The sequence below is a fragment of the Denticeps clupeoides genome, chromosome 19 (genome assembly GCF_900700375.1).
Source record: "Denticeps clupeoides chromosome 19, fDenClu1.1, whole genome shotgun sequence".
NCBI lineage: Eukaryota > Metazoa > Chordata > Actinopteri > Clupeiformes > Denticipitidae > Denticeps > Denticeps clupeoides.
Genome location: NC_041725.1, coordinates 14,853,128 through 14,878,730, shown reverse-complemented (window position 1 = coordinate 14,878,730; position 25,603 = coordinate 14,853,128). Strand labels below are relative to the sequence as shown.

Here is a 25,603-nt window from a genome sequence, read left to right as displayed (position 1 = left end):
AGTCCTTCCTTAGCTCGTGTTTGAAGATCATTACTGAACATGTAGTGGAAGTTCACCAATGCACCTTTACACCTTGCGTCATCATAAGATCTCCAATGAACATTTGAGCCTGGAACTAAAAGGAATTATCTATGTATATAAGGTGACATTCACTATAGTCATTCATTTTGTTCATGATTTCAACTCATAGTTTTTCATTGTCAACGCTTATATAACACTTTATAGCATTAAACATCACAGTCAAACACATTTTTTCCTGTTTTGGGGTCCCGTCACTGTTTGTTTTTTCGTTGTTTGTTGTCAAACCCTTTGCTTACCCTCAAAGTCTCTTCCCACGGTGGAGCTCATTGTAGCTCATTGTAGCTCATTGTAAATGCTATCACCCTTAATATATGACAGGAAATAATTCACCTGGGTGAAGACCATCATGTCACACGGACTAGCTGCGAGACCTGCTAAACAATGTGGATTGTCCAAATTCTCACCTCCTGCAGGAGACTGAGCTTCTCCAGCTCCCATTGGTGGTCCAGGATGAGGCTGTCACTGCGAGGCCTCCAGCCAGCCAGGTTCTCCTCCCCACGAACGTACGCCACAGAGGTGTCCAGCACCCTTCTGCGCCTCCTCTGCATGCCTGCAGGAGCCACAGTTCATCAGGTTGGAAGCGGCAAACGATAAAAGTGAAATAGTCGTGAATCTGTTAGAGGAGCACAGGTGATACTTTACCTGGGCTCCCAGCATCAGCCAGGTGACATAAGCTAACCTCATATACTCCCGTGACCCGGTTACTATTGAAATATGAACAGAAACACACACACATACAAAATAACTTCATCAAAGTTCAGTTGCGGTGCACACTGGAAACAAATCTTTGTGAGTAATGAGACAAGAAGACTGAAAATAAAACCTCAGACCCCCAAATTTCTGCATCAGCGTCATAATTTCCATTCATATAGCTAAGGCTATTTATCAAAAGTGTCAGAGGAGCTTCCAGGTAGCTCCTGAAGAATGCTTTGTTCTATATCTGGAAGAGAAAAAAGGCAACGCCTGAGCTGATTTCTAGGACACAGGGGACCGGCTCACCCCTCCGAAGCCTTCAGACTCCCACTGCTGAAGAGGTTGCGTATGGAGCGGGACGCGGGGAGCTTGGCGTCTCGTGAGTAGAACACCATGCTGAAGTCTTTGGTTATTACAGTTGGCTGAGTACAGTTCTCCATCTGAGGAGGACAATGAGATTAACAACATTAAAGGCCGTCCCATAGAAAAATACTACACATCTTCCACGGAGCTGGCCGTCCATCAATCTGGATTTGCCAACGAGGAGATCTGAGCAGAATTTATAACTACACGTTACTGATCCACCCATCTCCTCCCCTAAACCAGAAACAGTTCAGCACAATAAATCCAGTTGTTACTATTAAACCCGAAGTGAAGCAAGTTCCACATTGTGACCGATTTATTGTGGAACTTAACTGCAATTGTCAAGTAGCTGCCAATACTCCAAGCTAAAAATAAAAAAAGGAGCTTGTAGCCTAGTGGGTTATCAGTTTCAGTTATACACATACCAGGATCATATTATAGAGAGCTTCCTGCAATATGTTGCATCTTGTAGAACCACCGCTTTTGTGGGCAACACATAGATATATTATCATTAGGTGTGATTCTCTGTGATTCCCACCCCTACTCACAACTGGTGATATATTGTTAGTGTTGCGGTGCTGTGGTTTGTATTGTGCTGGGAATAAGCAGCACCATAAAGATTGAACCCATAATGGGTTCGTTCACCTCCTTGTTTTCCAGATTTCAGTTGAAGAGAACAACTGCAGCATTTATTGGATGGGACGACAAGTACAGACATTACACCATGATTCCAGCTATGGCCACGGGATGGAATACTAGGAAAAGTTACCTCCAGGTATGCCGAAAGGGTCATGTAGATCTTCTCGCCATAAGGTGTGACACGGTTCAGCAGTAGGGAGTTGTGCATGGAGCTGTCCCAGGCTGTCTCGAAACGGAAGAAGGTCCTATTGGGTGCAGCCCAGAGCAGGCCAGAGGTGGATTAGGTTAGAGAAAAGGTGCACAAACGGTGGAATGTAAATCCACCAATCATTTCAGTGGATTCCTAAGGACACTTAAACAACACACACCATTGTTCAAAGTCGACAAGGATGACACAAGACGCACATCAAAAACATATTTCACTGTGAGAACAAGGAAGACACACACACACACACAGGCATGCAGCAATACACTGTAGTCCAGCCCAACCATTAGAGCCACCACCACACGTCGGCATGAGGCATGACAGAAACTGACAGGATATTTAAAGAAAATGTGATGAGAGATTTGACTGACAGAGGAATCACGTAGGGGAGGACAGGGGGAATTATACCTATGGTCAATCCCCAAGGAAATGCTTTGAAAGGAGGGAAAAAGATCAGCAACAGGGTCAAAGGTGAGCTTTGCAGAAGGAACATGAGTGCTGTAGGTACGGTCAGGGATCGAGATCGCCATAAACTCCCTTAGTCTGGAATAAATTTCTCCACTATAGGTAATGAGTCTGCTGCTTTAAATGAATGAGCTTCTTCCAAATACAGTAGTATTCAAACATGCAAAATAATAACATTATTAATAATATCAATGGAAATTAAACTGAACAGAATGTCAGCCATTGGGGTGAGAATTGTCATTACTGAAACATGATAATCACACATCTAAAATAGCAATAACATCTAAAGGCATATCTGAGAAATTGTGATCCTGACGGGTCAAAAACAGTTTTACACAGTAGAAATATGGGTTAAAAATGAATTTAAAGTAATGCTATGCAAGTTACAGTTTCCAATATTAATTTTTCCAACATATCAGTGCTGTGCGCTTGATCTTATTTTTATTTAACCAATAAGGTAAAAAAAAAAAAAGCATGACATAGGTTTTGTCTTTTTTTTTCCGATGCATCAAAGACAGAAAAGCACAGGCTGCTTTTCAAATGAAACACCACTCGTCCCTTTTCTGAATACTCCTCCCTGCACTACACACACTGATGTATGGGAGCTATTTTAACCCAGTTAAATAATTAGAGGCACCCAAGGCAACGACTCCTTTGGCACGGGGCCCGGGCACAACGGCCCTAAATCTCCAAATGCACTTCAGTCAGAAATGTTGAAACAAATGTTTCTGTGTCCCGAAAAGCCAGGGAGGACAGCACAGACCCTTCCTCTGGGCCCCCAAACGGGTCAGAGGGGCCGGTGGACTGAGATGACCCACTGGCGAGGCACTAAATTTGGGCAGCTCTTAAAGGGGAGGAAGAGGAGGGCGGCCACGTGATGGACACTTGACAGGGGAGGAAAAATCCAGGGGATGAGAAGGAGGCAAATGTGGAGTGACATCACCCCCAAAAAAATCTGCACCAGCCAAGAGTGCACTTCTGACCACCAAAAAAAAAAGTCGAATATTGAAAACGAAAGAAAGGAAGATATTCAGAGCGGTGGGCAGGAAGATGCTAGGAACTGAAAAGAGAGGAATAAGGGCCGATGTTATGAGAGGTAGAAGGTGGTTTCACCCAACCTCAGGTCACTGAGAGGAGGAAAAGAGGGGGAGCGTGGGAAGACCAAATTAGAGGAGAAAAAAGGGACGAGGAAGGACAGACAGAGGAGGAACGTTTAAGGGAACACGAGGAAGCCTCCCGTGTTCTTGCGCGGCAAGAAGGCTTCCCTCTTTTCATATTTCAAAGCTGTCTTGCTTTATTCCTGCCACCTCCTTTCTTCTTACAGTTCTTTAAATTTGTGGGGGCCAGGTTTCAAGTCATCGCTCTTGGCAACACGCGAGGAAACGTTTTTGTTTTTAAGCGCTTGGCTCGGATTTCCAGAGGCACAACTGAGATTCGAAAAATGTTCACAGTGCAGGAGTGAGATGGAGGATATGCTACTGCTGGGGTAATGGTCCACAGATTACGTTCAAAATCAAAGTTTCCCGAAAGGCCAAAGAGGTTACAGTAAATTAAGTCTTTCTTTTTTCATGGTGGGACTGGTAGTAGCGTAGAGGGTAACACGCTCACCTATGAACCAGAAGACACAGGTTCAAACCCCACTTACTGCCATTGTGTCCCTGAGCAAGACGACACTTAACTCTTGAGTGTTTCCAGTGTGGACTGTCCCTGTACTACCGAGAAGTCACTCTGGATAAGGGCGTCTAAGAAACGTAAGCCGCTTGGTGTTGTCTCAGGTGCACAAATGTGTGATGAGACGTTTTTTCTGAAAAGTCCTCAGAGCTCAGTGACTGGAAATGAGAAGTGTACAAAGTGTGGGCATTCACTCCCATTTGTTCAGGTGGCCTCACACAGACGGTGATTAGCCATTATGCTCAATTTTAATTTTTGATTTTTCTTTTCCTCAACTTGCACTTCTGAATTGCTGGCATGACATCCACATCTTTTTCCAGATGTTTCCTTCATGAAATGCTGGGCTCCTTCGTATGTCATTTTGTCTCTTAAAATTTCACAATTTTACACAAAGGTGCTATCTGTGAAAGCCAAACTGTTCCGTTAGCACCCCAAAATACATGTAATTGATCCAAATGTTGACTGATGTTGGTTTGCACTGCCCCCTGTAGTCAAAAAGCTGAAATAGTATATATCTCAGGAATAAATGTCCTTGGCATATAAAAGCATGTCTCTTTAAAATAGGGTTGCATAATTATGAATTTAATAACTCTAATCGCCCAAATCCATGGAGAAACACTCTGCTGTTCCAATAACAGGACTCAGGGTTCATTCGGGTAGCTTTTAGAAACTTGACTATGAATCAGATGACCACAAAGTCACAGGTTCAATAACCACTTGAGACCATGGTGTCCCTGAGGAAGACACTTAACCCCGAGTTGCTCCAGTAAGTCGCTTTCGATAAAGCATCAGCCAACGGATCGTAATATGCATAATGTTGCGATTCCGGACAGGTCATTTAGACTCCCGATAAACCCATGAAGTGCCATGTCATCTGGTAGCTGATTCACCAGAATTCTATTCAGCGTTGCTCCAGCTTATTCACCCTGACTAATGATGCTTGTAAATGATGGTTACAGGAAGTACTGAAATGGTATTAACTAGTAATATATTGGTCAGTAACTTTAACCAGGATGGCTGGAACCATACCCATGTGAGTTATTCTATTATTCCCCTGTTCATTATACCGGTGCATCATGACCTTGATTCTGAGGGAGCAACATGAATGGTCACACCATGTTTGGAAGACTTTTGGTGCATGAGTACTACGTTTCTGAAAGTAAAATGCTGGCCCCCGCGACACCCCCAGCCACGGTTCAGCCAAAACAGCCCAAACAAAGCCAAGCGAGCCATGCAGTCTCAGCAGACGTTCAACAAAAACCCCACAATGGTGTACAGATGCACAGACGTACATACACAGTCTCATAGGGAGCCATGGCAAATCTCCATCACATTTTGGAAAGAGGAGGAAAAATAAAATAGGAATACAAAGAGAGAGGAAGGGGAAGGGGAGGCAGCCCAGGAGTCTGAGAGTCCAGAAACAAGGCAGGGGGAATGATGAGGCTTAATGGATGGTGGATTCAGAAGAACACATTCATATTTTCTACAAAACACGTACAGCTATCTAACGTAACAGAGTGAGAGTAAATAGTTTGTAGATATACCTAGGCATGTCCGAATCAAGAAACTGTCTGCAAAAACACAAAACAAAACATTGCGTTAGTGAACTACAGGGAAAGAGATGTCAGAGTCAGTATGGCCCAGGCTGGTGGAGCCAGAAAGCTGAGAGGATGCAGCAGCCGACGGCCATTCTGACTCAAGGGGGGACCGCTGCACATCTGCGCAGATCTGTGTTTCCCTGTCTTCCTTGTTGTCCCTTATTATGGTGCCAAGAAAACCCAGGTTGGAAGCATGACTTGGGGATGTGTGGCACATGAACAGGGGGGCGGGGGTGTATCAGGCAAAGCAGTGGTTGCACCATTAGAGAGGAGGTCACGAGTCAGAAATATACCATTTAGGCAAAAAGTAGCATTTTCTATTACATAATTTTATTGGTCAGGATCAGAAATTCTGAATTAAAAGCTATGCTTTGGTGACATGATGCTATGTTATGCTGTGGTACTATGGACAGGAGCTTTTTTTAAAAAAAGCATAGTAAACATAGTAATTTAGCCTAATGTGCAAGATAAGTTGGGTGGTGACAGTGATAAAATGTCAATAACTGTTTATGCCATGTTTGAATGAAATGGCAATGAGTTATAGCTGCCGCTATAACATGTATGCTGTGTAACTGTGTATTAACCAAGTGCAGTGCTGTATCAATAGATGCCATCCACTTTGAAAAGACATGCATCGTCCACAGGTTGCTGTCTGGTTGCAGTACAATAACTAGCACCACTTCTACCCATTTGTATCAACGGCAAATATTTCTGTTTTCTATTTCTGTTTTTTGAGCGTTGTTTTATTATTTTATTACTATGCACAGCCCCAAACATAGTCTACAGAACACAATATAAAAGAGCCACAGTAATGTGTTTTAGAGTTAATGAGAACTGTTAAATGTGCTGTGTGAAATTAGTAAATGAAGTCATGCAAGTGTCCAGTATGAAGGATATGGGTTTGGTTAGCCCAAATGATGGATTAGTTATGCCCTCATATTGACACAGGATGGTTCAATTAATGTTAGTTTTAACCAGTGACACAGGATCGGACCTATAGTGACGGGAAACCCAAATCAATGGCAAGAACAAATCTGCCTGAATCTTCATAATGGTCTCCTGGAATGGCCATTTATTATTCATCGGGGACTGGAGTGAATCATGCACGTTCTTCCTGTAAGGGGTGATCGAGCTTCATTGTGCGGTTGACAGAGTGAGATCACAATAGGTTTCATATTTAATATTGTCTCTGAGCCTCTGTGCCTAGACTCACTGGTGGTGTTAAATGACCAATCAGAACACTAATCTGCTATGTCTGACTTGAATTGGCATTTGTTCTTAAACACAACACAAAGGTTTGATCATAGTTTTGTGGTTGGTGTTCAGCTGTGCCTGATTCTCCATCACCACAATGGTCTGAACCAACTGACTGATTCACTGATTGTGGTTAATGCCCATGTATGGACCTGGTGACTGAGGCTGATGGTTGTGAAATGAAGGACAGACAAACACAGCACAGACAAGCACCAAAAGGGAGGGTCGCACAGCCAGCAAAAAGGTGAGAAATTCCATTAAAATCAAAGCAAATTAACTCATTAAATCCGTCTCATGTTGGGACAATATCTGAGGGGTCCTCTGGATTTTCATAGCAATATTGGGTGGCAATCTTATGCATGTGACCTCCTACATCTTGGCTGATAACCACATAGCACTTGCTTGCAAAGCATTCATTGCATTGGTGGGATTTAAGGGAAAAAGGAAACATCAGCATGTGGTTATTCTGGCTATTAGACAAACTGGACACATCTGGTGTGAAGTGTATCCGACCCATAGAGCATTGCCTATGAGTACCATGCATCAGCAAAGCAGCTTTGAGATAATGCAGGAGCACTGTCATCGTGTCAAGGTGCATCCCTGCCACCAACCCTTGACCTCTGCTGCGACATAATGTGAAGTGATATCTTCAAACTGATATCTTTCCCGCGCAATAATCATGTAGCAAGTGTGCTATGGTGTGAGAACAAAAGATGAACAGAGCTCCAGTGCAGTTTTTGCAGGTTTTGATGTTTGGTGCGCTCTATGCTACCTCATTGCTCTGGAACAGACGCCACCCTTTTAAAGCACAGCACAGTGCACTGTTACTCAGATCAAGTGCCAGGCCTGAAAAGCAAATGTTTTGAATGAGGTGCTTGGAGCATTCTGGTAACAGGGAGCTTTGGAAATGCTGGAAGAGTGGGAAGCGACACGCTGCCAACTTTGAAGAAACAGGCACCAGGCCATGCTATTCAGAGATGTTGTTCTTCACATGGTCAGAGGAGTGATTAGGTAGTATTTCAAATGCTGGATTTGTGCAGATGAAACCATCTGATGCCAAGTGTCCCATTTACAGAGAAGGGGTTGTACGGAATGCTCAGATGGAACAATTCAGTCGTTAGATGGATTTATTTGATGGTTCTAATGTGGTTTCTGAGGTAAAAAATGATTTTCCAGGTTCTCGAGGATTACAGATTACTCAAATAAATAATTAAAACAAGTAGTTCAACTTATTCAGAATCATTTTCTAAATACAGGAATCCATTTAGGTTACAGTTCTTCAGAAAGATGTAGAAATATCTGTTGTCCACTAACAGTTACTTGAAGTAAAATACAAGGAAATATCTGTATCTAGATTATAGAGACGGCCTTATCAGTTCCTTTATCCTTTCTCCATACAGCAACTCACTTAAGCAAATGTACAGAAAAACTATACATTTTTTTTTTAATTACACTGGCCACCTACTCTAAGTGTATTTATCCATGATCTCTCCATGCCTTCTGAAGTATTGCAATCCTACCTGTCGTCTTGTGTAGGCCGGATGTATCCTGCAGAGAGGATATTCAGGGACAGGATGTTGGGATCAATGATGGTCTCATCTGCCTCTGGTGTGTTGCGAATACGTCCTGTTTCCAGTCACATGCAAAATATGTTGAATTAATTGAACTAGAACGAAATGGAATTGAATCAATAGCGCAAGACTTACCAACAACCAGCTCACGGACCTCCTTCCATTCAATATCCCCAGCCTCATGGACAATAGTCACTGTGACTCTTCTCTGCAATCCCTTTAATTCAAAACATGTGGAGGAAATATGAGAAAATATTTCTCATTGATTACCCGAGGGTCCTGATAATAAGGGATTAAAATAAAGAAAATCACCTGATGTAGCATGAATGTTCCGTGGCAGGGCATCCCTCCCCTGTGGTCCACCCCTGCCGGAATGTAGCTGAAAAAATTTCATTACGTCAGTTTTACTTTTAATGTTTATTAAATTATGGCATATTATGCTTATGCGGCCTATGGTGCATTTGATCAGTTAGAGCTATGAAGTATGATCTGTTCGTGTATGGATTTCCATAGCCTCAACTGTGAATTCATAAACAACAACAGTAGGAAACAGGACACTCACTCTCCATTGGCCTCCAGCTCACAGATCTCAAAAAACACCATGAGGTCATATTTACAGTGGCAAGGCCCTGCCGTGGGGCGAGTCAATGCTGTCAGCTTGGTGGCGGGTACTGAGTGGGTGAGAAAAAAGCGAGGAAGAGAAAGTAATTATGAAAATGGGGTTAACTGCAGCCTGGGACTCACGACAGAACAGGTGAGCTGAGACCAAGACCAAAGTGAAGGTGTTGACCGGCTGGAAAAGAGGGCCGTCAGTGTTAGAAGTGGAAGAAAGGATGGCCAAGGTCCAGTAGGAGGAGGGAGGAAAAAAACGTGAGTTTGGACACAAACTTACTCCCTTCATTCAAGCCAGTTCGTTCGAGCTGATCTACTGTTTGTTTATCATTCAATTTTTTTAAATAAAATTTAATAGCAGTAGCTGCAATAATGTTATGTGTTTAAGAACAAGGCAGACATCAAGGGAATAGTGCACATTCTGTCTGTTCTCTGATACACAGAACCAGCTTGAATCAATCAGTAGCCTGTTCTGTTCAGAGGAACAGACTATTAAGCACGAGTGTTTCTACGGGAATCCTGCATGTCCAACTGATGAAGACTTCAAAAAGAAGGAACTGACAGGGGAAGATAGAGATCAGCACTCGGACACATCAGAACTGGGCCTGAGCAAAGCCCTGAACTCTTGAGCTAGAGATCGGGGAGATGGTGGATCAGTAACATCTCAATACTCAGTTTTTGGAAGATTTAAATCATTTGGCCGCAGAGCAAACCTCTTACCAAATAATACAATGATTAAACAATATGAAATTTATGCAGCTACAGCTCCTTAATTTAGCAATGGAAACATTTGGAACTCTTTGGGAAAGTTGAATTTCAGGGCTTCCCTCATGCTCAGTGCACACCCATGGTACCGACCCGGCTTCTGTGCTTTAATAACCGAACTGATAGAGAGGGGCGGAGCCGGCAGCGAGGCTCGCTTCTCCACCTCACAGAGAAAGGAGGCAGCCACTCCTGCTGCTGACAGGGCGTGGCCTGACAGGGAGTCAACCAGCGCCCCATTGAAAACCTCAGGCACCAGATATCGAATCAGCTCCAGCGTCTTCTCGCGGTCTGATGGATCATCTTTGTTCTCTTCTACAAACATGCACATACCCACACACAGACAGACACAGACCAAACGAAATCTGGCGGAATCAGCGGCAGAACAGTTCTAAATCACCACCTGCCAATGGTCACTCCATTATATAAATACAGAAACATTTGATTACCACTTGTGAATGTTTGTTGAACTCACCTGGTTTGGACAAAGGCATCACTCGTGGGAACTGTCTTCGACATGGGCGTAATGGACTGGAACAAGACAGTGCATGTGATACAGTGCATATGTTTATATTTAATGTAAAACACACACGCCCCAACATATAAATGAAGCATAGTCTCAAATACCTGATTAGGTCCTTGCAGAGTGGCGGGAAAGGCTGTTTCTGGTAATGTCCAAATACTTCAAACACAATGGGCTGTGTCTTTATGTACTCCACAAAAGATTTGGTCACCTCCACAGCAATCTGAATATGAAATCAAATCACGTTTCAAAGAGGCAGTTCCTAATAACGCAAAATGAAGAACATGTGTTTTAGGGAGCAGTTTTTACAGCTTTGGAACGGGCAGGCCAGTACACTGTGTAACACATGCTAATCCTGTTAAATGTGCTAATGTTCATCCACTGCCATCAGAGGGAGTCAGGATTCACATAAACACAAAGGTAGAGTTCCTACATTCTGAACATGGTAGAATCCCAGTGGAGGACCACGGCCAGTGTTCTTCAGCGGTTCTGTGGAGAAGGCCTCATCGTGCCGGTGGATGAAGCTGCAAGCATCCATAAAAAAACTTAAACTCAACACCTTTCTAGACACTAAAGCAGTTGATATTTGCAAGAGAAAGTGAGTGGAGAGGTGGAAAAATGTGGCTTACTTGAACTGGCAGAAAATGTCAGCGTACTCGGCAGATATGCTGGAGGCCTGGAGCACGGTGACCCGGAATGTGAAGACGCTCCCGATCTTCAGGTGCTCTAAAGAGCCATCCAAAGCCCCATCTAGACCAGCCTTCAGTGGGCTCTCCATCTCATCTGAACTGGCTATGATTAGAACGTGGGACGTGTCAACAATGAGGAGGGGTACGGTTCAGATTTTTAAAGCCGGAACAGATAGTGCTGATGGAATTAGATGAGTTCAAAAGACTTCAGAAGCCCTATTATCGTACCTGCACATGTGTTGTTGTTGACTTCATCAGCAGAGGGACTCATATCTGAATTCTGCCCCTCACCTTCCACAATCCGCAATTCCTCCTGAGAAGCCCCGGTACGAGATAAGCTAATGACTGGACATGTCTCTGTCTGGAACTGAACAGAATAATAAGTTATGCTGAATAAATTATCTAAAAAATATGAGTATTTTAGTCAAGACCCTCACCTTCTCATACTGCTGGTCCTCAAAAGAGATTTTGGCGGTGCCTGACTGCCTGACACCAGAGCCATAATCTGGAGCCTCCTCATCAGCTGGAGGGAAACACAAAGCGCCTTCACTTCACTTCCTCTAGAAGTACCACTCACCCCATACTTCAATTTGCATCATAGATCCCCAAATAGATCCACCCATTCAAAAATATCACTTGTGTTCAGTTAGCTAGCTGAGCTCTGGTCCAGATGTTACCTGAGATGGCCTGCACTGCCACCCGGAGGAAGCCCTTCACCTCGCCCTTCTCACTAACAATGGCCACACGGTGGACCAGAGGCACAGGGTACAGAAGGTTGCTCAGGTAGACAAAGGCCCTATGAAGGAATGTGAGGGAGAAAGTTGGGAAAAGATGGGGAAAGGAGGGAAAGACAGAAGTAGGATGCAGAGAGTTAAGTTACAAAATCAGAGGGCTTCTACACATATGAGCACATAGCACTAGACGAACACAACACCAAGCTGCAAAGCAACCAAACAGAAGCTGGGACATCTCTCGCAATGGCCATGACTGCACTGAAAACTACACTCCCTGGTGGGAATTTAGGTTCATCCACGGTTGTTCCAGGAAAATGAACTCTGCAGGGGTACTCTTGCCATACTACTGGTGAGGTTGAGGAGCATGGGTGTGAGAGGAGACTACCCTCTACCGATCAACGAATCTGAAAACCCTTTATTATGTTGCTTTTTAATTAAAAACACATGTGACTTTTTGTAATGATTGTGTGAAATGATATCTCCAATTTATGACTTATTACAATAAATGTATAAGATATTATCTGAAAATAACTCTTAATAATTATTGTAATAATGTCACAAATAGACATACCAATTATGAAATGGGTAGGTATGGTTGATAATATTGCTGCTATAACATCACATAAATATCTATCATTCATAGCTACCCAATGTTATAATAAAATATGATATAAGATATGACAGAAATATAAGTTAATGTGTACCTTTATGTATGAATCATTAAGACATTTGACGAAGCATTTCACACAACTATAACAAAAAGTGTTTTTTCAAGAGGCTTTTGTTACTCATGTTTGGTGAGCAACAGTCACATAAGACCCCATAACACAAGACTAAGTATAAAAGTTTCATAGTAAAAAGCCACTGGAATACAAAGCAGTTTCCAGCCAAGCGAATCATAATTCTGTGTGGAATTTCTGTGTATTTTGAGAACATACAAAATTACCCCTCACAAATTAAAACAATTACACAAATAAGTGGAATACAATCTATAAAGTAAAAAAATTAAATAGAGGGATAAAACCTAGGGACTATGTAGGTAAAAAACCCACATTGTAATAACATGATGCAAAGGCACAAAATGAAAATAAAACGGTGGAGAATATTTCAGACAGATTTTTGGATTTAAGATGAATTTCAGGTTCACCCTCTTTTGCTTTTCACCATTTCAGTTGTCTGACCTGTTTTGTACTGCAGTCAAGGTCTACATTACATTCCCCGGAGGCCAATGGTGGGGTGGACATTTGGAGGGAAAAGGTGGGGGAAGGCTTAAGACAAGATTGGTGAGGTGCAAAAAGGGCATGCTCAGTACGACAAAAAAGTGAACAAAAAAACGCATTTGGCTTTTTGACTCAATCCAAAGCAAAAGATCAACTGAAATTGTGTGAGATACAGACCACAAATAAGGATCAACCAACACTAGCAACAGCTTCAAATATGTTAAAAGAGCAACCAAAGGGATGACACCATAAACAAGTCAAATCGACAGCGGTGTTTAGTGTGCACAAATGCAAAGGTGAGGAGCCAATCAATTAAGATGTCAAATTTGACAAAAAATGCCAAAATAATGAAACAAATAGAGTGCTCTGGCATGCCTGAGAGTCAGCTGTAGCAGAAACCAGCTCTTTCATCTTGAGATAAGAGTCTTCCTGAACCGGCACTTCAAATAACAATAAATTCATGAATTATTGAGATGAATCGTTTGCTTTGATTCATTGAGCATTCATGCCACAGCAAGAAAATGCCTTTGTTTCTTGCTGTGATCTTCAAAAGCTTAAAATCTCAACATGTCACTTTGTCAAGGCTATTAGCCTCCTTTAAGCAAAATTCTGGAAGGTCAGTACAAAAAAACGTGACACACAAACCTTGGTGAATGAGCCATTGATTCAAGTGCAGGACTGATTGGGTAATGGGCGAAAGCCATGGATTTTGCAGCACTGCACAAATTATTCCATGAATCATCCTACAGCCAATCACTACACCCAGGTGAAATCAATGGAAGCTCAAGGTGTGTGCTCACAACCTCTCAGAACAGAGGCAAACTCTGGAGGGAGGATGGGAGTTTAAGAATGCTCCAAAATGTCTACCGCTCTAAATGGCTTCAAGAAGGTTGTGCAAGGTTCAGATTTGTCTTCCTCATATAATTATTATGTAGGAAAGTCATAAATATCAATACATAATTTATTGATCATTAAGCAAATGTTTAGCTTTTGTACCAATTGTACAATGTGCACATTCCTTATATTGAATGATTAATTCAATTATAATGAACCTGTACCACCGAGTATTTATTTCAGAAAAATCCAAATGCTAAATTGGTAACCATCTTGACTCTTTATGATTATCATTGTAGGAAAACTGCATCAATCCCAAAGTTCACAATCCTCAAAAGACTTTTGAAATAATTAATTTAGGTTTAATTAGGTTTAAGACATGTAGATGACCATTGCAGATTGTGTAAAACACCATGGCTGATGTAGCAGGTGGTGTGTGCAGTCAGTTCTTTTGAGCTACTCTGTGTGTTTTCTATGTCTGCGTGGATAGTAAATGGAGCTTTATGAGCAAAACCGAATAAGGGTCAGGGGACCCTTATTTAGTCATCTGGTTATGCCTTTCTGCATTGTGCGGCCCTCCTTCTAACTATTCCAAGTGATGTCATCTATCTTTCCCCAGAAAGGGCCTTTGCACGCAAAGCCACTGCTGCAGCCCAAAGGGACCCCTTGGAGCCTGTGGAAATACAGTCTCGCAAATGCATACATCACTGAAAACAGACAGGGTCTTGTTTTGCCAGCATTTATCACGCAATAGGACGCCCTCCCAATACCCACCCACCAGCATATACACAGACTTTCATATGCAGCAGATCCTAGAAATCCTTAGAAATTGATGTTTTTAAAAACAACGTATGTTCAACATAATATAAAAATACCTACTTGTTCACTCGTTATTCATTCCATTATTAGGGACATTTTCCCTACCTACTCTATTTGTGGACATGATAAGGCACGCCTGCATTATAATCACACTGTAAAAGTAACTGATGGATAGTGTTACAAAACTAAAATTATGCTTTGTCCTGTAATCAAAAACCAACCACTGATGAATAATATTATAATGAATAAGTTTAGAACCCGAAATTTATACCAAGCAAAACACAAGCAGTAGTAATAAGTGCATGTTGGTGAAAGGAAACCAGAGAAGCCCTGCGTCTCAGTGTGAAAGAGCTAGTTTCCTCTTCCAGCATGCTCCTGAAACCTCACCAACCTTCCCACTACACTGAATATGGGCGAGCGGTCGTAAAAAGGGTCCGGGCCTTCGCCAGAGCGTGGGCACAGCTCTGCCTCATCATCCTCATCATCAGCCTCAGCACGCTCGCCCCCGAGCTCCGAGCACGGGTCGTCCGAAAAGATATCATCATCATCATCCAGGTCCTCCAGCTCCTCCATCCCCTCCTCCTCCACCCGCCACTCACGCCTCCAGGAGTCGGCCGGCTCGGTGGCGTCCGAGTTGGGGTTGGAGAGGGTGGGGGAGGGAGTGGGCTCGCTCATGCATGCGTTGAATATGGGGTTGCTGGTTGGAGCCGGAGCGTGGCGTGGGGGGTGGGTCATGGTTAGTAACAACAAGATAGAGACAAAAACACTGGTTTCAAAATTGTCTGAAGGGATAGCGCAAGAAGGTGGGGTGGTGAATGATGACTGGGGGTAGCATGTCGGTGGTCATGTGTCAAAGCATGCCTCATTTCATAGGCTAATGTGTATTGGACACAGATTCAGAAGCCTTCCGATGTCCGAAGTTATTGCTCTTTTAATTAGCTAGATTGCAGCCAATCCCATTAGTCCAAATCAAAGACTTCAGACTCCTTCTAAATGAAATTCCTGACAGGTACATAATTTAATATATAGCCAGTGTGTCTAATAAGTGAAACGGATTAGCAAATGCATGACTCTGCTCCGAGATGTTCTTTAATGAGACGCATTCCATCTCAGCATCTCACAGAGGCAGGGTGTCCGATAATCAGGCTGATGACCTAGTTCTTATCCAGGGAAGGATCTGCCATTTTAACGCTCCACTGAAGGGCTGCACATTAAAAGCCTGCCAGGTCCATCTTAACAGTGTCTGACAGCAGGTGAGTGTGTGTGTGTGTGTGTGTGTGTGTGTGTGTGTGTGTGTGTGTGTATATATGCGTGTGTGGTGTGTGTGTGTGGGTGAGCTCCCCCATTCCCATTAGAGGGGCATGCATCCCCCCCCAGCACTTAGTCTTAATGGACAACATTTTGGAGCAGTGCATCTCAAGGTGCGTTCTAACACATCAACCACAATACTAGCTGAAAAAAAATTCACTAAATTGGTCATCATTTTACTTTCCTATATGGTTGGTGCTGGTGGGAGACCTAGTTTATCGATGTTAAAGTGGTTCGACAGAGCCAACCTGAAGAGAGCATGCTCAAGTAACCAGCATTTTAAACTGGGCATTCACAAGCACAGAAGTTATTCACCACCAGAGGGCCTACCTAACCATGCCCACCCGATCAGTGATCAGCTTCACACTCACCGTCCCACGAGGCGGAACCAGGGAAAGCGGTCATAGAATGGGTCTCCACCGGTCAGCACACTGTCACAGTCCTCTATGGCAGTGCTGGGGAGCTCCGCTGCACGGTCGTACATCTCCCTCATCAGGTCTAGACGCTGCCTGCAGGGGGCAGCAAAGACCACCAAACCCAGTTCAGTCCTCCATTCCATACTGAGCATCCATGTTATGGTTTAATGTTACATAATGTCAGAATTGCCCAAATAAGGACATCTAATAAACATTTGAGTTCCCAGTTCTGTCACTGGTCCACAGAACAGAAAATGCCTAAGGTCCAATGGTTAAGGCACCTTAGTTTCTCAAGCGTCCAGTAGTGCGTCGCTCCATTCTTCTGGTCCTGCACCTCCACAGCCACTATGGTTCGAGGGAAGGGACGCTTCTCACGGTCTTTGGCTGCCTCGGGAGGAAGCAGGTCGGGAGGCAGGGGGGAGTACAGGGTGTCCGTCAGCAGCACAAACTGGAACTGCACCTGTGGGACACACCCCCCCCAAAAAAAGTTGCTAACACCTGTTTTTTCTTTAAGATCTAAGACAACCTGTCTCTCTGATAAGCTTAGAAATAAAGATAAATAAATACCAAATATATTTGTGTTGGTTAGTTCTTGACAAACAATGGGCAAATGCACTCCTATAAAATGAGGACAATACACATTTTCTTGATAGAATTGAAAACACACCTTTTTCTTCAGCTCCACGCTAATAGCATTAGCCTCCTTGAGGAAGATGGCATTACCCCACAGCAGGTCTCTCAGGGAGGTGAACTGGTAAAACCTCCATTTACGGAAGGCCCACAGGGCCAGCTCAGTTTCCCGCTCTGTCCATTGAACTATGGGTAAAGGAGTCTCATTAAGTGGACTTCTGACGTAAAAACAATATTTATAGCACACAGTGTTACTAAAGTCACAAACGAAAACCTTTTAGGAAATAAATAGGGGAAAAGTTAGGTTCTGTACTATTAAATGGTATATTCCCCCAAATGAGGGATCACAATTATAGACAATTTAAAGCTCTGGATAAGAGCATCTGACAAATGCTGTAAAGGTCAATGTAAAATCCAAACCTTCCTCCTCAGGTTCCTCCTCTTCCTCTGGCATCTCTGGGTAGCAGCGGTCCACCTGCTTCTGAAGGGCCTCCAGTCTGCTCTCATAGTCCTGTGTGGACATATCGAGTCAGGGCTGCATACCCAAACTCAAGATTTTTCTTCTAGGGATTTCTTAACATTTATTGATAAAAAAAAAAATCCATATTCATATATATTATACTTTCATCAGAAGAAGCAAAGTGAGTGCCTTCAAAAATTCCACAGTCATACTGTACTTAGTCTTACAGGGGGTAAGTAAAGCTGCGTGGATTTTTTTGTCTCACATTTATGCCACATTGGCCTTTCATAATCAATAACATGGTTTCTACAGAAGTGCTACATGTGTTGTGTGCTACCACTTTATTCCGAAGGGTATCTTGATTATTCTAGTCTTTACCAGTCTCTGCTGCTCCAGGAGGTTGTTGGCCTCCTCCCTCTCCCTGCGATACTGGTCTTCAAGCTCCTGCAGCCTTATGACAAAATGACAGAAATTAATTAATCAATTCAATTCTCCTGACAATTTCCCCCATCATCAGTTAATTTCACCGTCAACAAATCGCTGACCGTCAGATTCTTCGTTCTCTCCCCTGCCATCAGGTTGTACCTCTAATCATCATTTTCATACCTCTGGTCCATCTCTTGCTTCATGTCAATGCCCTGTTTCTCCAGCAGCTCCCTCTGAGCGAAGGCCCAGTCCACCGGCTCGGCGGGGGTCTCAGCGCAAGGGGTCCGCTCCCGCTCCTGCCTCGCCTGCTCAGGGTGGTTGAAGCGGAATACGTGGCTCTTCCCCATAATGATGCGATTTCCTGGACAGCGAAGCATGTTAGCCTTTAGGGGATGGTAACAGGCATTTGGCTCATACTGAATGTAGTTTTACCATCAATGATTCAGCTTAATCACACATCAAGATAGAGACAAAGTGGGAGCACAAATCGATAAGGAAGGACAGAGAGATGAAGGACATCTGGAAGACCTCACCTGATCTCAGGACTGTGGGCTCGGTCACTCTCTTCCCATTCACATAGGTCTCTGCACCCTCACAGGGCTCCAGAATCACTGACGGATTAACCATAGGTAGAAAATCTTTTGACAATAGATTTTTGGCCTGAAATGGACCAGTATTTTCATTGAGCATCAGTCAGTGAAAAGAAGTGCAAGTCCTCAACCTTCTGTACTGATGCCTGGCATGACAATAAACTGCTCAATTAGTTAGTTCCAAGCTGGTCTAAAAGAAAATGAAGGGAAATGTTCATTTCTAAACTACTTCATTTCTGAGATTTGTTCATTACAACAACTCCTAACACAGATTTTTCTCTAGCTATTTCTTAATGAAACAAAGGGAATATAATATAAAAGCAACTAGGACTGGTACCAGATTGCAATGGCCCTTGACTTACTTATTAAAGACAGTGGGTTAATACTCAACAAGCTAGACCGGCCGTAATGTTTTTTACTGTTATTGATGCTGGAAATTGATCACATCAGTCACTGCTTTTACCTTCTGCTTCTCCAGGAGAACTGGTGAAGGTGCAGTGCTCGTCCTTAATGAAGTGGCCACTGAGGACGATGTCCTGACGCAGCATGGCATCCTCACGCCCGACCCTGTTAAAAAGTTATTATGCTATTTGTTGTATTATTGGTTGGTGTACACGATGATACTGTTACACAGGTCATTGTTCACCTTGTGATTCCATCTTTTATGTAGTAGAGCAGGCACTCTGACATCAGAGGATCTTCGTTGAGGTTGACCAGATGGGGCGTCTGAGCAGACACAGGAGGTGGTGAGCGACATTAATTGAAAGACCTCGAACGCGCTCCTCCCATCCCTTATGTAAGCCAAGCAGTCACGAGCTGGCATGTTCAACGCTTCATATAACTCACGATTATTTAAATCTGGCCACTCATTTAACTGCAGGATGAGTAAGGAACACATCTTCCCTCCACCACACCCCACCAATCAGGCCTCGGCTCGATTAGCCCACCTGGCCGTCAAAATGTCACTGACTTCAAATGACACTTTGACACCATATTTGATTGGTTTCTGGCCACTTCACCACCAAAACACACATCATTCTGCATGCAGAGTGTGGAATCAAGAAGTCAGGAGGAGCAGCACCCAGACACGCACACAAGTGGCTTTAGACAAAGTAGGACAATAAATGCCCGCCCCCATTAACATGGTCAAGGCATTTAATGGGCTTGCTTTGCCATTTTGATCACCGCTCGCAAAACACTCTTTCTAATGAGGCATTGTGCAGATTAAAAGGATTCAATTTCAATACCCTCCAAACACTAACTGCCGCCCTGCAGAATAGATCGATGCTGCAATAAATAAACCCTTTAGCACTTCTAGTACCCATGTAGATATTGCACTGAGAAGATTCTGTTTCTGCATCTGCAGTGCTAATTCCAAGAGAGTTAGGAAATAATTCAGAAGACATTCACTGGCATGCTTACGCATCCTCAAAATGTCCTTGTTTAATAATAAGAGATGGGAACAGAATGTGCGGAAGTCGGTTGCGAAGTCTCAGCCGAGCAGAACACAGGAAGAGAGAGAAAGAGAGTGAGAGAGTGAGAGAGAGAGAGAGAGAGAGAGAGACAGTAGACAGAGGCTCTCCATGGCAACCAACCTCGTTGGGGGAGAACAGCCCGACTGTGTCAATGAAAACTGGCTGGGGCTTTCGCTGCGGAGGCTTCAGAGGGGAACGCATAACCAACGCCATAAATAACTGTTCTGTAACATTTTGCTCTGCTTGCCGGCATTCAACCATTTATTTAGACTTCATTTTATTTGAGTTGTATTCACACACAATCAGTGATCAGGTTAACTGTACGCTTACCTTCTTAGGGGAGAAAACTCCCACGGTACCACCATCTTCCCGCATGGCCACGCCCATTTCAGCCAACAAGGCCTCTCTGTGGAAAGCAAATTAACGGCAAGTTTAACCTCAATTGGTTTTCATTTTCCAATCTAATTCCTTACTGCAGAATTGCTTATGTGCTGCTCCATTACTATTTAATTATTAATACATAATTTTTTTCTCTTTGACCAGCATCAGTGTGCTCAATTTTGGAAATGTTTTATGCAGTCTTCTGCACAGTAGTTTTTTTTTTACATTCTGTGTTTTAGAACACTTGGTGCTGAAAACACAGACATCTAAGTTGTGGGTGCACTATGATGTCTGTCTTGGCCCCTCGGCGGTGGAATGAACGTCCCCTTGACGTCAGAATAGCACAGTAACTGAGCACTTTCAGACGGCAGCTCAAGACCTTCCTCTTTACAGAAAATTTAGATTAACCTTCTTATTGTCGAACTTGTGTACAGAAACTACAACATAGTGAATAAAAGATTGTATTCACAGTTGGGGGTCCTAGTGATCCAGAATTGATCACTTCATTGATGGTAACATGGAAGCACGTTGTATTTTGCATTAATTGTAAATGTAAATGTCAGAACGCACCGATCCATGCGGATGGCTTCTGTGCGTCGGAGCTTCTCCTCCCAGGTCACATTGAGCTCGGCTATGATTTTCTCTGTTTCCTGGTCGACATCAGAAAATAAAAGCACAGTGAAGCACAACAGTACACAGAAGCAGGGTTTAACCATCTGTATGAGTATGAGTGAGAAAATCACACTTAAGATGAGTGAAATATTCATCTCATACCTCTCACATGGAACAAAACAAATGGAAATCTGCAATTTTTTTCATTCCTGGTTTTTAATCTATTACGGTTATCTCAGCCAAATCCTTTATTTCCATTTTTAGCAGTAAAACATCCTTGGTCTTCAAAGCTATCAAATATATGGGAGTAATTCTTTGATTTTATTTTTGGATGTTGAAAGTTTTTTTCAGCATTTTATAACGTGCGTGTGTGTGTGTGTGTGTGTGTGTTGATTTTAACTGGGGTGCTGAGGTGTCACCTTGAGCCTCTCGATGGCCTCCTCGCTTCCAGGGCTGAACATGATGCGGTCATGAAGGCTGCTGATGGAGCCGGCACGGCTGGACAGGGCGGAGAGAGAGGGGGACGGGCTCATCCCCGTCATGGCATTGGTCACTGTGGAGAGATCACCTCTTTGATTGACAGCTTGGCCACTATTGTTATTGTTCTTGTAATCGGATAAGTCTGTCAGGAAGGGGGCGGGGTGAAAAGGGCAGTGGGTGGGATAGTGGGGGGGTGGGAGGGTGGACAGGGAGGCGAGAAGAGACGGAGAGATCCAGAGAACAGAAAAAAACAGGAAGAAAAGAGAGAAGGGAAAATAGAGAAAAAAAGCAGAGAGTAAGAAGACGTGAAGAAGCTTGAAATGATCTGGAAAACAAGACATCCCATAGACTTTCAAGGGAAAGTTAAGAGAAAGCAGCGGCCATTCTCCATACAAGAGCAGAAAACAGAGGACGAAGCGAAAAAAAAATGTAATTAAAGCCCACAGAGCAGAAGACCTGGCATCACAAAGCACTTCAACAAGCACCCAGCCAAAGCCGTAACTTTGAGGTGACCACACATATATGCATGACCAAATCATGGACTGTCCACCTCAATCTGGACTTGGATCTCTCCTTGGATCTATATAACTCAGTGTCTGATCAATAAATTTACACATGTATTTTTAATATCGTGCATCTATTCATTTCCTTGTTACAGAAGAAAACCTGCCAAGGTTGTACAAAACCCACCTATCCACCACTCCAGGAGACATGCTGACTGAGGCCTCCCTTCCCAACAGGGAGCCAGGGAATCAGATTACACATAAAAGCTGTCAGGTCTCATTAACTATTGCTGTTGGCATCTATAAAACTAGCATTACCAGATCCATTACAATGTTTCACACGCCTGCTGTGCAGGCCAAAGTGCCACCATTAAACCATGGTGCAGCATCTCGATGCTGGGGTTGAGGAGTTTGCGGCCGACTTAATGATTTCCCAACCTGAAAAAAACGATCCTGTCACAATAATTTGGGTCATGTCTTGGCAGTCACTGATGTGAATGTATAATTTATTTCCAGTTAATGAGCTGCCATTGAGGTAAGTTCACACATTGGAAAATTTCAGCGAATGTGGACGTGTCGATTGTGCTTCTGCACCGTCATCTATTAAAGTGCAGGAGACGCTGCCATAGCAATGGATTCAGGGTTCAATGAGGGACGCCAGGACTGAGCTCACAAACACCTCCAGCTTCGTCCTACATCGCCGTGCCATGACAGCACATAATGCACCACTGTATTCGAGCCTATATTACATGGACAATTGTCAGGTGAGCGAGTCAGGTGACTGCGAGGAAGAGCGAGGATTGGTTAGGACAGGAGATAAACAGGAAGTCCTGGCGCCTGCTCCTCGCTCAGACATCGTGTTTCATTCATGGTCCATGAGCTCCCACCTGTTTCCCGATCCCGTATCCAGTCCTCTCCATCTCCGGTACCTCCTTCTCTTCAGCTCGCGAGCTACTGTTATCGGCCGGTATATCGTAATGCCGTTTCCCCGGTGGGATTCCGCTTTTAGCGCTCAGGCGTTACAACAACAATCGCGTGTGTCTTCCAACCTCCCGCGGTTCTCTCCGCGTTTGGGTCAATCCCGCACGCTACAAGGGCGTATCCATTCTCTCACGATTGTCTGTGTGGTTACACGCCTGACAGACAATAGTTTAACTGAAACCTAGTTGGCCCAAGGTTGTGTGATGTCCCTACACATCTGGTCTGAATGACTGAGATGAAGATGCTTGGTTCACTCCTCATTTCCATATCACAGAAAGCCTAGTTTGTTTAAAGCTCAAAAAGAAGGTTAGCTGTTTTGTTGCCATTTTGTATGAGTGCTGTAAATGCAAGATACCAGACATGAATTGACATATGGTCAAAAGCCCCATCAGCACTACACCTCAGCTCCTACCATGGAAAAAGCTTGGATGAGAGTGGATCCAGTCAACCCAAGCATGACGTCCATTTTAAGCAGCCATTGCAGTGCAACATGCAGCCAGCATAAGGAAGCATGGCTCAGTGCCGTCGACAACCTGCGACTCTGGATCGGTATTTCCAAACCGCTCAACATAATTCATAAAAGATCCGCAGAGGAAAGCATGCCCTCGAGTACTGAATGTGTTATCCTGGGCACAGAGAACCTGTGCAGGCCACTCTCCGGCAAAGAGAAGCTGATGAGCAGATGCTAAGCATAAATTCTAACAGGAATGCTATTAATAATCCAATGGATGAGCCAGTTGGAGTGGTGGTGCCTCAGGGCTCAGTGTCTGTCACTCAGACACCCAGCTGTGAAATGCTCTCCTTCAATACCACAAATTCCCAGCATGCCTTATAATTCAGGTACATTGCTTATAAAAGTCCACAAACAGAGTGGTAACTGGTGTTTTGCCATTTTTAGCTATGCAGGATACAGATCAGGGGTGCCACATATTCAGGATTTTCCCAGGATCATAAAGAAATTATAAGTATAAAGCAATAAAATATCCCACATTTCACCAAAAGCATAGGTTTGACTGGTTTGGACCATTCCTTGAAATGTCAATTTGAGGAAAATGCACTTCAATTAAGCTCTGGTATCACCAGGTATATCATAGCCAAAAAAATTAAGCAAAACTGGCAATGTAACAATGAAAATTTAAAAAACAAAAACAAAAGGTTTTGAATTGACCCAAATATCTTTTTTAAAACATACAGTATGTAGCAACCCTAACGTGTGGTCATACTTCAACAGATCACAGAATGCTTTTAGCTGGCTGAGCACCGTAAGCTGGGTGTTTAAGTAATGTGAGCACTGATGGCCACGGATCTCCAGAGACCTTGATTCTTCCTCATCCAGGCCAGGCTGTTAGTGCGCCTCTACAGCACAGTCCATAAGAGCAAGCAGCCCTGCAGCACCAGAGTACCACAAGCACAGTAAACACTGCACACCCATAGAGCTCTCAGCCCACAAAAAAAAAAAAAAAAAACAGCACCACCCCAAAACCCAGGAACTAATCTAAACCCAGGCCGGCAACCAGGACCACTGACAGCTATTCCAAACACCCCAAGCAGTGTCGATTTAAACTTGCTAGTGCATCATACCACACTTAATGGTTTCACCACCAAATGGCAGCAATTTTGTCCTTAAGAATCATTGGCAGGGCTGGAGAGGTGGTGGTCAAAAGCCCGGGTGCTGGCCTGAACGTGTTGCCTCTACAGGAAAAGCAACCAAACTCGGGTCCAGCAGGCCAAGAACCCCCCCAAAAAGTCTCAGCGATCTCCCCCACGTGACCCTGGTGCTGCAGGGAGCCCAGCTACTATTACAGCCCGTCCTGAAGACAGCTGACAGAGAGTCGCGGGGGGGGGAAAGGAAACACACATTTCAAACCGGTAATCTCATCGCCAGGCCCTCGATACGCTGAGAGAGAGCAGGAGAGAAAGAGGGAAAGAAAAAAAGGACAAGAGTGAGGCCGCCATGTGTGCGAATTGTCTATAGGCTGATCTCCTGACAGCCGCAGTGATGTGTAACACTGTGTGACATGAACAGAAGAGTGAGAGAGGAGCAGTGAGGGTGTAGAGGATGCCATGAGGGACGGTGAATGATGTAATACTCCGGAACGTGGCGTCTGGATGCTTGCTGGGATGTTTAGAATAAACTTTACATAAATCTTCGCAGCCTTCTTGTGCAAAATATGGGGAATTAAACATTTCAGTGTGTTAGCATTCTGGGGCTTGTTCAGTAGTGTAAGCTCAAACTACCAAGTAGTTTTATGTATTGATTTATGCCAATTCTAAGGACATCTTTGACTTAACGCTAGAAAAATAGGCCCCATGCTTAGTGTGTAGTGCTGCGTTTTGAAAAAGTGTGCCCTATGCTAACTAGAATAAACTGAATGAACACCACACAAAGCTTTAACATTGATGTACCTTGATCTATCCCACCTATAAACTCTGCCACACTTGCGTGTTGGCTTTGAAGGAGCAAGCTAAGCAAATGTATGCTAATGTCTTTCTAGCTAGCATTTGGCTTGTCTCTGTACCAGCAACAAAGCGACGGAACCACGCGGCACCGACGGCTGCTGATGAGTCTTGGACTCTCAGTCAGAACAACAACGTGAGGGCGGCCGTT

The 25,603-nt window shown here is 43.7% G+C and overlaps 1 protein-coding gene across 21 annotated transcripts in view; it reads right to left on the bottom strand.

Moving 5' to 3' along the window:
* Nucleotides 1-25,603, bottom strand: part of kif1aa (kinesin family member 1Aa) — a 49,750-nt gene that overhangs the window by 6,014 nt on the left and 18,133 nt on the right. For 2 of the 21 annotated variants that reach the window (XM_028961336.1, XM_028961337.1), the window contains exons 14-43: nucleotides 24,854-24,892; nucleotides 21,451-21,653; nucleotides 20,990-21,069; nucleotides 20,369-20,444; nucleotides 19,210-19,289; nucleotides 19,027-19,130; nucleotides 18,507-18,584; nucleotides 18,154-18,334; nucleotides 17,926-17,998; nucleotides 17,508-17,598; nucleotides 17,125-17,273; nucleotides 16,739-16,917; nucleotides 16,413-16,550; nucleotides 15,125-15,430; nucleotides 11,804-11,922; nucleotides 11,564-11,670; nucleotides 11,355-11,493; nucleotides 11,067-11,229; nucleotides 10,871-10,961; nucleotides 10,542-10,660; nucleotides 10,390-10,445; nucleotides 9,103-9,211; nucleotides 8,853-8,919; nucleotides 8,676-8,757; nucleotides 8,490-8,595; nucleotides 5,662-5,688; nucleotides 1,907-2,021; nucleotides 1,081-1,214; nucleotides 724-785; nucleotides 486-631 (exon numbers count right to left, since the gene is read on the bottom strand). In XM_028961336.1, the coding sequence (XP_028817169.1) occupies nucleotides 486-631; nucleotides 724-785; nucleotides 1,081-1,214; nucleotides 1,907-2,021; nucleotides 5,662-5,688; nucleotides 8,490-8,595; nucleotides 8,676-8,757; nucleotides 8,853-8,919; nucleotides 9,103-9,211; nucleotides 10,390-10,445; nucleotides 10,542-10,660; nucleotides 10,871-10,961; nucleotides 11,067-11,229; nucleotides 11,355-11,493; nucleotides 11,564-11,670; nucleotides 11,804-11,922; nucleotides 15,125-15,430; nucleotides 16,413-16,550; nucleotides 16,739-16,917; nucleotides 17,125-17,273; nucleotides 17,508-17,598; nucleotides 17,926-17,998; nucleotides 18,154-18,334; nucleotides 18,507-18,584; nucleotides 19,027-19,130; nucleotides 19,210-19,289; nucleotides 20,369-20,444; nucleotides 20,990-21,069; nucleotides 21,451-21,653; nucleotides 24,854-24,892 (3,419 nt within the window). Of the gene's footprint in view, nucleotides 1-485; nucleotides 632-723; nucleotides 786-1,080; nucleotides 1,215-1,906; nucleotides 2,022-2,389; nucleotides 2,414-5,661; nucleotides 5,689-8,489; nucleotides 8,596-8,675; nucleotides 8,758-8,852; nucleotides 8,920-9,102; nucleotides 9,212-10,389; nucleotides 10,446-10,541; nucleotides 10,661-10,870; nucleotides 10,962-11,066; nucleotides 11,230-11,354; nucleotides 11,494-11,563; nucleotides 11,671-11,803; nucleotides 11,923-15,124; nucleotides 15,431-16,412; nucleotides 16,551-16,738; nucleotides 16,918-17,124; nucleotides 17,274-17,507; nucleotides 17,599-17,925; nucleotides 17,999-18,153; nucleotides 18,335-18,506; nucleotides 18,585-19,026; nucleotides 19,131-19,209; nucleotides 19,290-20,368; nucleotides 20,445-20,989; nucleotides 21,070-21,450; nucleotides 21,654-24,853; nucleotides 24,893-25,603 lie in introns of all 21 variants that reach the window. The other 19 variants (XM_028961338.1, XM_028961339.1, XM_028961340.1 and 16 more) reach the window with 19 other exon arrangements.